This window comes from Lolium rigidum, chromosome 4 (genome assembly GCF_022539505.1).
Source record: "Lolium rigidum isolate FL_2022 chromosome 4, APGP_CSIRO_Lrig_0.1, whole genome shotgun sequence".
NCBI lineage: Eukaryota > Viridiplantae > Streptophyta > Magnoliopsida > Poales > Poaceae > Lolium > Lolium rigidum.
The window spans coordinates 269,190,711-269,204,998 of record NC_061511.1 but is presented as its reverse complement, the minus strand read 5'-3'; the positions used below and the strand labels follow the sequence as shown (position 1 = coordinate 269,204,998).

At 48.3% G+C, this 14,288-nt stretch overlaps 2 protein-coding genes and 1 pseudogene across 2 annotated transcripts; 2 read left to right on the top strand and 1 right to left on the bottom strand.

Annotated features, from left to right (window-relative positions):
• Window positions 1-3,774: 3,774 nt before the first annotated feature.
• On the top strand, window positions 3,775-4,834 carry LOC124648761 (annotated as a pseudogene).
• A 430-nt stretch (window positions 4,835-5,264) lies between these two features.
• On the top strand, window positions 5,265-9,250 carry LOC124707730. Its single transcript, XM_047239409.1, has 8 exons — window positions 5,265-5,606; window positions 5,687-5,817; window positions 7,090-7,167; window positions 7,276-7,320; window positions 7,469-7,513; window positions 7,611-7,662; window positions 8,386-8,482; window positions 8,921-9,250. Exons 1-8 carry the CDS (start codon window positions 5,300-5,302, stop codon window positions 9,084-9,086), a joined length of 921 nt encoding a protein of 306 aa, XP_047095365.1. The 5' UTR covers window positions 5,265-5,299; the 3' UTR covers window positions 9,087-9,250.
• On the bottom strand, window positions 9,197-13,951 carry LOC124707729 (probable protein phosphatase 2C 48). The gene is made up of 4 exons (XM_047239408.1): window positions 13,307-13,951; window positions 10,227-10,644; window positions 9,927-10,150; window positions 9,197-9,804 (listed from the first exon to the last, which is right to left on the bottom strand). The coding sequence occupies exons 1-4, from the start codon at window positions 13,499-13,501 to the stop codon at window positions 9,622-9,624; spliced, it is 1,020 nt and encodes a 339-aa protein (XP_047095364.1). The 5' UTR covers window positions 13,502-13,951; the 3' UTR covers window positions 9,197-9,621.
• Window positions 13,952-14,288: the final 337 nt, after the last annotated feature.

The following is a 14,288-nucleotide window of genomic DNA, read 5'->3' as shown; positions in this document are numbered from 1 at the left end:
TACGAGGTATAATCACTAAGCAAGCTCAAAAGCTATACTAAGCACATCATTACTTCACACAAACTATGCTAAGCACACACATAAAATAATTAGGTGCATTGGTGTTCTTTATTAAAGAAAAGTAATTTCCTCTCATTACATATGTAATTAATAATTTCCATTTAGTCTTTGAGAAAAATAATTTCCTCTCATTGAAATCTTCTTAAGATTTAACTTCTCAAATAACCATACATGAATTCATATTGACCTAAGTCAAACATTCATTATCATTATTTGAGAAAATGATTTAAATGAGGGAGATCACCTCATACCATGTTATAATTCCACAAATGATTTAATTCCCCAAATATTCATATAGGAGTGTTTGTACCAGGGGTGCAAACATCTCATGAATTCATTTGGGACAAGATTTAAATGAAGTAAAATACTTCATATGATTTACATAATAGTTTTGGACAATATCACTTAACTAAACTAGCCATATTGTCCATTAATTAAACAAGGGCATGATCATGCAAAGTGACCACACCATTTTCTTGCAGAAACAATTAGTGTAAGTCAAATGTGAGCTATTGGAGTTGGAATTAATTAAATATCTATTTTGGTTGATTTTTAATAATTATTTGAATATGAAAAAGTCTCTGCCTTCTTCTTTTTATCATTTTATTTCCACAATAGATCTCGAGGTGAGACCAGTGGCATAATGTAGATCTTTTTACTAGCTTTCCAAATATATAAAGTTTGTTAAATTTGGCCAAGCCAAACAGATTCTATGAATTTTCAAAGTTGGGTTCAGTATTGAATTCAAACTAAATTTATTAAACGAAGTTTGAATTAAATAGGCCGGCGGGAAAACTAACTGGGCCCAAACGTTTAAAAACGGCCCAAGGCCAGCCCACCACGCATCTGTGCACGCGCGGGCCGCCTGACAATGGGCTCCACCTGTCAGCGACACTTAACTGCCGAAGCGGTATGGGCTAACGTGGGGCGTTGGATTAGAACGCGATCTAACGGTTCACGCGTGTCATCGTCGACGGTGAGAGAGAAGCTCGCCGGCGGCGCAGGTAAGGGGTCGGAGGGCTTACGGTGGCTCCAGCTAGGGTTGGCAATGTGCTTGACGAGGTTGTAGACGACGGCGAGGCAGCCTGTAGCAGCGACGTCGCTCGAGGTGGCCTGGGTCGACGGCGATTGCTGCAGAGCTTCCGCGGCTCCGATCTTCCGATTGAGCTCACTTCGGCGACGATTGAGGTGGCTACTGGTGCGAGGAGAAGCGGTGGTGAGTGGTGATCATGGTGGTGTGCTGGGATAGTCGAGGGGAGGTCTCCTTTTATAGGCGCGTGAGTGGCCGTGGTGTTGCGGCAAGGTCGACAAGGGTGCGGCCGCTCCGGTGGGCTAGAGGGCTAGGCGACGATGGGGTCGTGTTCACGACGTCACGACGAAGCTATGAGCGTGAACGGCGCGGCAAGGTGACGCGTAGGATGGTCGGGACCGTGCATGTACTGGCGCGGCAATGGCGGGCGCGTTCGTCCTCTCCGGCGACCTTGGGCGCTAAGGCATGACGACGGCGTGTCCGGCGAGTTCCGCGTGGCGAGGAAGGTACCAAGGCGCGCGGATATGGTCGGGGTACGGCGAGATTCTGCGAGCGCCGCGTGGCCGTGTCGCGCGCGTCCGTGCGCGATGACGTCGCCCATGCCGCTCGCGGCGTACCTGGGCGCGCGTCGTCCGGGTCCTGTCATCGTCCTCGTGGTCAATGGCGAGTACGGGCGGATCCAGGAGATCTTTGGCTTCGTGTTTGGCAAGGTGGTGAGGAGTGGAGAGGCAGAGATGAGAGGGGAGGGTGTCGAGGTGGAACGGGATCGGCATGGCCATGGCCAGCCATGTTCTGGTCGTGTCCATATCGATCTCTTGCATGGGCTAGGTAGGGTTGGGTCAGGGGAGTATGGCTAGGTCAATTGGTGGTCAAGGTTTGGCAGGATTTGATCACATTTTGAAAATTGGGAAACTTGCATTTGATTCAAAGTCTCATCTTTGATTGATCCTAACTCTTGATCCAAAAAGAATTTGGGGTGATGGTCTTTACAGAAAATGTTCACCTTGATGAGTACTTGGATGGCATGCAAAGATTTGAATTTGTTTGGTTTAGAATTTTTGAAATAGAGAGGCTCAAAGTGGTGACCAGAATATAAAAGTTAGAAATGACCATTATCTCATGTGATCCCATTTTAATTTTTGAATTTGATTTAAATGGTATATCTTTGATTCTCAAAGTTGTAATTACCCTTGAATATCATAATACAAGTATTGGTGAAGACCAAATGGGTCTAGGGTCAAATTTACAAAAATGACATAGACCATATGTTAGGGTTTTTAGGATTTTATTAATATTTGACTTCTTTCTCTTTTTGATTTATTTGTTTGGTGATCATCACTTGATCACTCTAGGGTTTTGGAGTTCATCATATACACAATATAACAATCATCATGGCATATCACTCAAAATGCACAAGTCCTATGCATGGCACTATATGCAAAATAAAAGTTTTTGTTGGTTCTGAATTTTGGATCTCTGGAATTGTTCTTCTTCTTTTATTTGAAATTTGGGATGTTACACTATTGATGGTACTCATGTCACTGCAAAGGTACCGAGATCAATGTATGCATCATTCCACGGGAGGAAGCACTACACCAGCCAGAACGTGCTAGCAGCTGTGGATTTCGATATGAGGTTCACCTACGTGCTTGCTGGGTGGGAGGGTTTAGCTCATGATGTGAGCATCCTGTCCGACAGCTTGTCAAGGCCTGATGGGTTGAAAATCCTTGAGGGTAAGTTCTGCCTCAGAGATGCTAGATATGCATGCCAACCTGGTATTCTACCTCCCTTCAGGAAAACAAGGTACCACCTCAATGAGTTCTCTGCGAAGCACCGACCTCAGAATGCGAACGAGTTTTCAATCTGAGACACTCAAGCCTTAGAGTCACCATTGAGAGGGACTTTGCTGCATTGAAGAACAGGTTCAAGGTCCTTGACCAGAAACCGTTCCACACTTTTGACATTCAAGTAAAGCCGATCCTTACTTGTTGCATTCTTCATAACTGGGTCCTAGGTTGGGGCGAGAATGAGTTGTTCGAAGAGGTTGTCACTTTTGATGAAGTAGAGATCGTCCATGGCGTGGACGCAGGCGAGAATGATGCCTGGAAGGAGAAGAGGCAAGAGTGGGCAGACGCAATGTGGGAAGCCAGAGACAACACCACCATATGAGAAGAAGTGAAGAAGAAGAACCCCCTATGATCCCCTGTTTCTCGAACCTCTATTCGATCCCCATATGTTAAACGACCCTGTAGTAGCTAGGGAGCATCGTATTATGAACTACCATTCGTACTAGCTAGGGCTGATTTCATGAACTGCTAGCTTCGTAAGTTTACAACCGTCATGAACTGTGATTTATGTGTGATAGGAGGTGAGAGCATGGTAAGGCTACCCGTTGTAGAGAAGAGGTAACCTTATGTTTGCCTGGATGATATCAAACATGCCTAATCTCATCTCCATCGAGATTTTGGGTTAGCTGCAGGCAAACAAATAGAAAGGCGTTTTCGGTCTAGCCGATGCAACCTGACCTACCAAACAACATATCAATTCCGACCATGATTCGTTCTAGACGCGCAGATGTGCCTGCAGACGCCAGTGAGTCAGGATTCGGACCCAGGCTACCAAACTCGGCCCAAGTGAACTACAACCAGTGTCAGTGGACGCACGCTCGCCTCTGTCCCTCAATAATGCGCGGCACCGCCGTAACGCTCCGCCCCGGCCAATCCCCAGCCGTCCGATCAGCATCCAACGCGGCAGACCGCCCCACCCTCCACCGACGACCACTCCTCCATCCCCGCCTCCACCTCCGGCGATCGCCGGAACCCTCGCAGCCGTCCATCCGCCGCAGCCCCATGCCTCCTCTAGCCTGCTTCCGCCACCAACGCCGCCGGCGGCGCCGGCCGCTTCACCGAGGCGGCCTCTGCCGCCGACTTCTCCGCCATCGCCTCTCCTGGCGGCCGCATCTCCTTTGTCGGCTTCGGCTCGCTTCTCTCCGGTGAGCGCTGCCACTCCCTAAGCCAGTAATTAAGTCAGAACCCAAGCCACAGGCCTGAATTTCGAGGTCCCTGACGGCAGAGCGGAGTGCGAGGAGCACCTTCCCCGAGCTGGAGGGGTTCCACGTGGCGGCGCTGCGCAGGTTCCGCCGCGTCTTCGCCCACGCTGCCCCCATCTTCTTCGAGCGCGGCATCGCCATCGAGGCAACCAAGGCAAGTTTGCCTATCTGAATACCTACCCGTGTCGTCAGCAAATGAAATTATTGTGCTCAACTTGTGTCTGTTGTTCAACCGGCTTATGAAAGGCACTGCTCCTAAGGTGAGCTATGAGATCAATGGTAATACATATGACAAGCCATATTATCTTACTGATGATATTTATCCTAACAGGTCACACTAGTGAAGACAATATGTAATCCTCAAACAAAAAGGTAAGAGATTTACCAAGGTGCAAGGGGCTTGCAGAAAAGATGTGTAGCGAGCATTTGGTGTGCTCCAAACTCGGTGGGCTATTCATCAACCAGCTAGAACATGATCTCTTTAGACCAAGCATTAGGTGATGACCTGTTGTGTGATCATGCACAACATGATCGTCAAGACAGAGTGTCCTGGTAGCCGCAATGAACACGGATGAGACTTCCAGGGTGAGTTGGTTGAGCCAAACCCTGAGGCAGGTACATGGAAGGAGTTCCTAAATATAAACGTTGAAGTCTTCCGAACATCAATATTTTTAAATGTTTTCAGAAGAATTTGAGTGACTATTAGTGGGCATCAGCTGGGGCATCAACAAATGGATGAGTAGCCAATCTCATCTACTTTTATTTGTTAATTGTGGATTACACTCTATTTATGATAATGCTTGATGCTTGTAGACCTTCACATTTATTTGGTTGTAATAATAAAGTACTTAAAACCTTTATTTTCGTTGTTTTGTATGGTTAATTTGTTTCATACATTGCAACTTTTTGTGCAAATAACCCTGAACGGTCTCGTCAGACAGAATACGTCAGGCCGTCGGAAACACCTCAAACGTAAACGGATAATCATAATCCAACGATTATTTCAACGGTCAGTAAGCTGTTATTTTAAGCGTCCGAAATACAGTACTTCGGCCCTAGAGATGCCGTGAGTACCGATTCCATTGCCGAAGCACCCAAGTGAACTAGAGTACAACCAGTGTGTCCAGTGGACGCACGCTCGCCTCAGCCTTCCCTCAATAATGCGCGGCACCGCTGTAACGCTCCGCCCCGGCCAATCCCCAGCCGTCCGATCAACATCCAACGCGGCAGACTCCCCCACCCTCCACCGACGACCACTCCTCCATCCCCGCCTCCACCTCCGGCGATCGCCGGAACCCTCGCAGCCGTCCATCCGCCGCCGCCCCATGCCTCCTCTAACTTCTTCCGCGACCAACGCCGCCAGCGGCGCCGGCTGCTTCACCGAGCTGGCCTCTGCCGCCGACTTCGCCGCCATCGCCTCTCCTGGCGGCCGCATCTCCGTCATCGGCTTCGGCTCGCTTCTCTCCGGTGAGCGCCACCACACCCCACGCTAGTAATTAACTCAAAACCCAAGCCACAGGCCTAAATTTCCAGGTCCCTGACGGCAGAGCGGAGTGCGAGGAGCACGTTCCCCGAGCTGGAGGGGTTCCGCGTGGCGGCGCTGCGCGGGTTCCGCCGCGTCTTCGCCCACGCTGCCCCCATCTTCTTCGAGCGCGGCATCGCCATCGAGGCAACCAAGGCAAGTTTGCCCATCTGTCTACATGCTCGTGTCGTCAGTAAATGTAATTCATCTTTGTGTAGGCATGGTTCGTGTGACTTTTCCTATGTAGTGCTGTACTTCCATTTCAACTCAATACTGTGAACATTTTTGGGAGACATGATGTTGGATTGTTGCTCTGTGCGACAATAAAAAAAATTGTCCCAGAAATGCTTAAATGCGACATATTTTCCAGAAATCGTCATGGTTTACTACATGTGCAACAGTTCACATAGAAGTTGCTGACTGCAGGAACTTGAGTGATCCACTGCAATATTACAAGGATGACACGTATTACACGTTGAGTTTAATCTGGTACGGCGAGATAATGGGGTTAAGCCACGATTCGATTTATAGGCTTCTCCTATATGATCTTTGTGTATTCAGGCTTTCGGGGTCCTATGATGTACTAGACACCGCTGTATATTTGCGGATTGGGGAAGTGTTTCTCTGTCCTGGCTGATCATGCATGAACCTTAATGGCCATATGCTTGAAGGGTTGTAGCAATTCGCTCTGGATAGGACCACTTTCTAACTCAGTTCCGTCTATCTGTCAAAAATTAATAATAACTCAGGTTTAGCTTCCTGTTGGATTGAGGCGTGCTGGGCATTGGATGCATATCAGACATGCCAAAACCCTGTCAGCCACCCATCCCATATGAGCGGTAATGCACTAGTGATACCCCATCAAGCTGCTGGGACGGCAATTGGTTCCTGAGAAGTTAGCGTGATCTTTTGACTGTGTGGAGACACACTTTGTTTGATCGGGCTATTACCACTCATATTTCGGCTGCACCGTGTGTGCAGCATTAGTAACCCATCCTCTCCCACTTCCTTGGTTCCTAGTTTAATGCTACGTTTGTTTTTAACTTTGCATTCATGAAGACCACCCGTTTTCCAGCAAAACCATCCCTTGTCCATTGAGAATGTTTTGCAAACTGTTTTGTGGAGTCCATAAAGGAGTAAATTATGTTGCATTGGAAAAAATGGAGGCATGACGCAGTTTCAGGGATGTAGAACTATAGTATTACTCTTGTACAAGCAGAAGAGGATGGTTTTGTACTCTTGTATTTGCTGTCTATGGTCATCAAAGAAAGGAAAGTATGGTGATTTATTAAGATATCAGAAGTATTGATTTTGGATCTGTATGTGTGTGGATGTACAATTTAGTGTGTAGTTTTGCCAATAAGTTGAATTGTAGTTGACGTTTTCTATTAAGTTATGTTCTTATTGGAGTATTGGGCTTGCTAATAGGAGTTCTCAAGCTTAAGCGTGGAGCAATGTGAGGGAGAAATGATAGTTGTCACTGTGTTTGAAATCAAGGAGGAGGAGGTACCGTACTTTCCTCAAAGATAATCTGCACCTTTTAGCTCATGTGCAATCCATTGGAACTTTTCTGTGTTTCCTTTAGTGAGAAGCACTGAAGTGGGATATTCGCAGGTGCCAGCATTCATCGAGAGAGAGACCGAGTTCAGATTTCTTGCAGTGGGTGACCAATTAATTTACTATATAGTGCATGCTAACCAATTTGGTTAGGGTTTAAGTCTCTTTGTCTCACGCCTGAATCTGTTTGGCGGAGTTTAGATTGTAGTCCTGGATTTTAATTTTGGTATTTTTTTCTATGTATTGTCAGGTGGTTCCTGAAGGATTGGATGGAGTGCCTTTTCCAAATCCAGCAGTAAGGGCTTGCATTCTCTACTGAAAAAAACAATCTTAGCTTAACTTTTATTTATTTATTTCGTGCTACTGCTTCCTGCTGGGGTTTATCGATTCAGGTTGTCTGTGCACGTTATAGCGATGAAGAATATTTCCTAGTGAGATGCAAAGGTTGGATCTATATCACAAAATCTCTCTCAGTTCTGCATTTCATTTTAATGATGTGCTATGTAACGGTTTGTTTGTTTGTTTGAATATTGAATTTATTGATGAAATATGGTAGGATGAAGTTTATTTCCAGGTTTTAATATAAATTCTATTTTGTTTGTGATTTGGCATCTCTTTATATTCAAATTATCATCTCAGTTTACTGTTTTATTCCCGGTGACCTATTTTCTTTTATTAATGCCTTTTGAAATATTTGATATACAAATTATTGAAAGATGCATGGTTGTTTGAGTAAAATTACATAAATCTATCATGACACAGCTCTACGCAAAGACAGTGAGATATCAAAATTGTTTACTACACATAGTATCAGATTGTTTATGAATACGATTAATTTATTTTCAAACTCGATCGTACATATATTTTGAATCGCATAATCAAGTCCCATTTTTTCTTATTAAAAACACAACGCTAAGAAATCGTGGGATAACAAAGTATGGAGTGCAATTAAGCTAGACATGTTTCAATCTTGTTCAAATAGTGAAAGTTTATGATGATGAGCAAAGTTTTAAGCATAATATTTTTCTTATACCCCTTCAGGGCAAAGTTGGCTTCTAATGCAATCTAGAAGCTGTTTAGTTTTTGCAATTGCACAAGACAGCGCAGAATTGTGATCTCATTCCACCATCCACTACATGCTGAAACATTGACCAAATCCTTCTACAGGAAGCAAGGAGATATATAATCAGCACTATGGACGCTACAACATTGATAAAATATGGAGGGATGATATATTGCCCTGTCGTCTATATCTAAGGCATTGGTAAGTATCTGCTCGTCAATCATCTTATCCTGCACAATGCACATATTTGCCTCTTCCTTTTCTGTTCTCCACTGAACCCACAATTAACATCAGAAAAGGTATCTTGTACAAATTAGAACCATTGTACGCCTGTGAGCTCCATCGAGGTACCAATTATTGTAGCGATATTTTTTTTTCTCCCGAAACATCAAATTAGGGACATCTCAACGCAAGGTGTATTTTTCAAGTAAAATGGTACCATTGCTTTGTGTCATCTGAAAGCGAGATGCATCGCAAAAGCAAAAAAATAAGTCTTTGGTTTGAACATTCTAGCTATTCTGTAGCAACGCGTTTTCTATCGAACTCTCACCATCTTCACCACTGTTATCATTAGACGTGCATGTGAAGCCTGATTATTCTGATACTACAAGCACCTCTCACAGTTATGATCGCTTGCAGTGTTCTTGCTGCCAAAAATCTTGGAGAGCCAGCATATGGCAACTTCTTAGACCACACCTATCTGGGTGACCGGAAAACCACGATCAGGGAATACTTGGCCACGGCTGGAGCTGGCATCATGGAAGAGGAGCCTCCAGAGTCCCTAAAAAGCAGATATGGTGGCTGAATCGACAGTTACAGCCACCATGGATTGTAATTCTCACCTGAGTGCTGCCTACCGAATCAACAATCGATATGAACGGTGATGTGCCAAATAATGCATGATGCTTCAGTCCAAAAGATCTAAGATTCTGATTTTCGGCGCACTTATTGGGCGCCGAATGTGCGGTATACTGCCCCGTCTGTCTGTGATTGATGTACACCCATAATAATTGTGACTATTTTCCATCATAACAGAGACTGATGCCCACACACAGAGAAATGAGGACAAAATACATTTTTTTTTCGATTTGCCGGTGGCTGCGTTGGTTCAAGTACATTTTGGCATGGGGGGTGTGAAGGCCGGACATTTCTCCGTCTTCCACCCGCAGCAGTTCGCCCAGCATCCAGCTATCCCAGTCACTAGCCAGACTGCACGTTCTGATTTGCAGTGATCTGCTATTTTGGTCTCTGATCGCGACTCCGCACTCTACCGTGGAAGGGTAGGCAGATTTTCTCTTCGAAGTCCTAAGTCCTGACGGAAATGTTGGACGAAGCTGTGTCTACGACGGAGGTGGCGAGTGGAAGAAGAGGCAGATCGCGGAGCAGTCGTCGACGGCGTAGCACGGCCGCTTGCGTCTCCATTCACGGACGGCGCACTGGACGAGACGCTTCGCCGCCTTCTCCCTGTCCGGCGTGGCAGCCACGATCTGCACAGCCTCTTGGTTGGAGATCACATCCCAAACCTGCAGGTGAAATTACCATTCGTGAGATGATGTACGCAAGCAACAAAAAACGATAGAACTGTGCCAGTTGCCATGGAATGAAAAACCGAAATGGAGGAGAAGGAGCATCGTTGGTTGCATACCCCGTCGGTGGCGAGGATGACGAACTGGTCCCGGGGGGTGATCCTCCGCTGCGTCACCTCCGGCGTCGAGATCACGCCGTAGTCCTTGACGCAGTAGTCGCCGAAGGCGCGCGACATGGCGAGGCCCGGCGCCTCCTGGTCAGGCAGCCACACCCGGTGCACGCCGGGCTCGTCATTGAGGTAGAACACCCGCCCCTTGCACTGCCTGATGCGTTCCTGCTCCTCTGTGATTCAGGTTTGACCGTTAGTGAGCAACGGTCGTCTTGAGAATTCGTGAACGTCGTCTCTTGCAGTACTTACGAGGCAAGTTTGGTTTGAAGTCGACGGTGAGCTGCACGGCGGAGACCCTGCCGTCGTCCGACGTGGTCGCCAGAACGGCCCGCGAGTCGCCGACGTTCGCGATCACCATCATCTCACCCTGCTTCACGATGGACAGCGCAGTGCTACCGCTATCCACCGCGTCGAGGTGGCGGTTTCGGCGGAGCTCTTCGTCGACGGTGGCGGCTGCTGCCAGGTAGGACTGCTTCCAGAGGTCGAACTGGCAGTCGCCGAGCTTCTTCTCACCATCGATGAGCGACGCCAGCGCGACGGCCTCCTGCCGGCGGCACAGCAGCGACGGCGGCAGCGAGTCCCGGACGGCCTTGGCGACGTAGTGGCCCCACTGGCCGTGCCCGTCGAAGATGCCGCAGAAGATGGAGTCCTCCTGGCACCCGAATCCCTGCATAGAGAGAAAATCATCAAGGAAAAACACCATGAGAATTCTTGAAAAAAACACACCATGAGAACACGGAAAAATCCTATAGTATTAAAATTGAAATATGTAGCACGCTGAGAAATTCAAGTAAACTTTATTTAGTACTCCAGTATCTTTAAGGTTTCAGTGTGACATCACACATGGTAAGGAACTGAACCAACCAGCACTCTTGAGCTGGTAAGAGGTCATGGTTGTCTTTACTTGGTTTCAGTGTGACATCACACTATTGGTTGGCTGTCGAGTTTGCAGAACTTGATGGCCAATTTAGGTGTTTTTCTCTTGCAGCCTGTACGTCTTGTGCAGTGCAGTGTACGTATTTTCCCTTCTATTCCGTCGCATTCAGTCAGTTTGGCTAACGAAAGCCACACTGGATTCAGATACCAACAAACCGAACACCTTTTCCCTCTAACGAATCAGGACTCGTACAAGAAGAGAAACTCCTAGAAGCCAAAAGCAAGCACTATATCCTGTACCCTCGTGACAAACATGCTGCAGAACCTATGCCCAGTGAAGACATAGGGTGTGTTTGGTAGGTCGGGCCAACCCAGAAAATCCCATCTCAACAGAGATTTCTGAGATTTTAGCTGTTTAGTAGGTCGGCTCTTCCAAGTGGGCACTGCCCAACTCACCCGGAAAAGGCCTCTCAGCCCTGCCCGACAGAGAAGCTCAAATCGAGCTTCGCACCAGGCGGGGCTGACCTCGCCCGGAAAAAACCCCCCGCGTCTCGCGGGCTGGGCCAAAATCCAACGGGGTCGGACCAGTCTCGCTCATTCCCCCCCGTAACCGCTCTCGCTCCAAAATCGCCCGCTCTTGACGCCGCCCTTTGCGCCGCCTCCTCGACGCCGGACGCCACCGCCTCGACGCCGGACGACGCCGACGGCCGCCCCGCACCTTCACGCCGGAGCTCCTCGCACGGGGACAGCCACGGTCGGCGGAGATCCTTCGCCACCGGAGCTCCTCGCCGGAGCACACGCGACCGGCCACGGCCTCGCGCCCGGACGGCCAGCTCCGCGACGACCAGCCACGGCCGGCGCCCGGACGGCCGGCTCCGCGACGACCGGCCACGGCCTCGCGCCGCCACCGGAGCTCGGTCGACGGAGCATCCTCGCCGGAGTTTCGTCGCCGGGGACCCGATTGCGTTTCCGACAGGGCCTCGCGCCGACCTCCGCGACGTCCACGGCCTCGCGCCGCTGTCGACAACCTCGCACTCTGCCGTCCACGGCCTCGCGCCGCCGTCCACGACCTCCGGCCACGGCCGCCATGGCACCACAAGGACCCGATTGCTTTTGTGTCATATATTTAGGGACCCGATTGCTTTTTATTTTGTATAGCCCGGCTCTAGTCATACATGAGCACCAAACAGCTTCTCTACTCAGAGATTCTCAACACACCCGGCCTAACAAACAAAGGCAACAATCTGTACTGAGCATAGTTGAGGTCAGCATAGCTGAAGAGAGATGGAGAATCTGAGTAGCCCCAGGCTACCAAACACACCCTATTCCCTCCATCTCATAAAAATTATCTGGGATTTGTCAAAATATAGATGTATCTAGAAAATACAGTTTCATGAAACGGAGGGATTATATCACATATTAGTTAATCAGTTTAAGGGCGAATTACCTACTAGGCAAACGAAGGCATGTTATCTGTTTACTTAAAAATACCTCTGTGCTCTTCACTACAGTACAGAGTAGTATGTTTAAACAAATTTATCCCTGTTTTGGTGACAATTTATCTGTAGTATAGTTAGCACACTGAGGCTGCGTTTGGCAACAACGTTTTTTCAAAGTATTCTATGAATACTTTGGTTTCTGAAAATACCATGGTATTGAATACTTTGAGGTGTTTGGTTTCAGCAAAAACTACAGCTATCTACAGTTCGATTTTTCAGAAAACTGCACTAGTTTTACGGTATAGAAAAAAGAGGTCTTGACCAAAACTGAAGTATTTGTTACTTAGACAGAAAATACTACAGTTTGAGTCTAATTGTATTAGCGAGGACTTCCGGCAACAGAAAACTCTGTAGTGAAGAGCACAAAGCAAACTGAAACACCTCCCAAAAATATCAGAAAATTGATTAGGTAGAGAGACGCCCATATTTAAGACGAACACGTCGATGAAGCTGTTTGATTTATTCCGTGGTCAGAAGGCAGCAACCAGTCCTGACAGTACTGTACTACGGTACTACCCTCCTCTTAATTTTTATAGACTTTTCCTTACATCAAGGTGGGGGCAAGGGCAACGAACCATGAGTCCATGACGCCATGGAGGCATGGTCAATATCTTCTTCGTAACTAATACACGAGCTAGCGCTATCTAGCAAAAGAAGAACAGAAAACCTAGTTTTTGCAATCTGCTTCAAACGCGGTTAGATTCCTGAAGGTTTTCATCGAACAGCTCTGGGTTATGCTGACTGCTGAGCACCAGATGACACGATAGCTCGGGAGCGAAAAACTAATCGAGAATCTGAATACTCATGTGTGTGCCGTCAGTTGTGTTGTCGCCACTAATGATTGCAACGAGCATAAAAATTCACATGGAACAGAAGAATCAGCATGTAGCTAGTAGCGACAGGATCAAGAAAACAGAGCAGCGACGATCAATCGATGAGACCGAACTGACTCACCTCCCAGACGATGGAGCAGTCCTGGTTGGTGCCCTTCTCGCCGCGGCGGGAGTAGGCGGCGGCGAACGTCTCGGAGCCTTCGCCACGCAGCGTCCCCGACGTCCGCAGCACCGTCCCCTGCTCCTCCTCGCCCTTCCTCTCCTTCCCCGCCATGGAACGGGCCAGCCCCTGCAGCATCGCCGAGATCTGCCGCATTCTCGCCGCCCAAAGAAACGACCCTGGAAAATTCTGCTTCTACTGCTCCACGCGACGCGAGAGCTTCTTCTCTCTCTCTCTCCTTTGCTCGGTTAATTTCTCGGCGACCGGTACTGGTGGTGGTGTGCACGGGCAGGAACAGAGCACGGGACGGCCATGGCGATGGACAGGATAGAAGCACGGTTTCTTTATCTTATATAGGTGGTGTCTCGATCGACGGTTTCTCCTGGATCTTCCTTGTTAAGGGCGTTCCTTTGGATTGAAGCGACGAGCTTGGACCGGATATATGGATAGGATCGGATCAGCTTCACCGAGGAAGAAGGAAGAGTAGTAGAAGAAAGGGGAAGAAGCAAGAAGCAAGAAGCTCGAGCCGTGGTGTGGTGTGAAGTGAAAGCTCGGGAGGGAGCTTATAAAGGAGGCGGGAGAGGGGGAGATGGAGCAGCCAGCGAATGGAGGAAGAAGAAGAAGTGAAGAAGCGGTGTGAGGAGGAGCCGTGCCGTGCGGTGGGAAAATGGGTTCAGCGGAAGCTACAGGCTACAGCATGCAAACCGTGGCGGGGGCAGCTTAGGGCATCCAAACGTGGCGACCCATCCCGCGCTCGCGTGTTCGGATGGTTCAGTCGAGCCCGACCCAGCGTGCGGACCCATCTCTAAAACGGATGGCCGCGGCGGGATGATCCAAACCCGGTCTAAATCTGGAACGAGTTTGCGTGGCCGCGGACGCCGATGGCTGGCCGCTCGCGTCCGCCCCTTGTCCGCCCTACCCGCGTGTCATAGACAAAAATAAA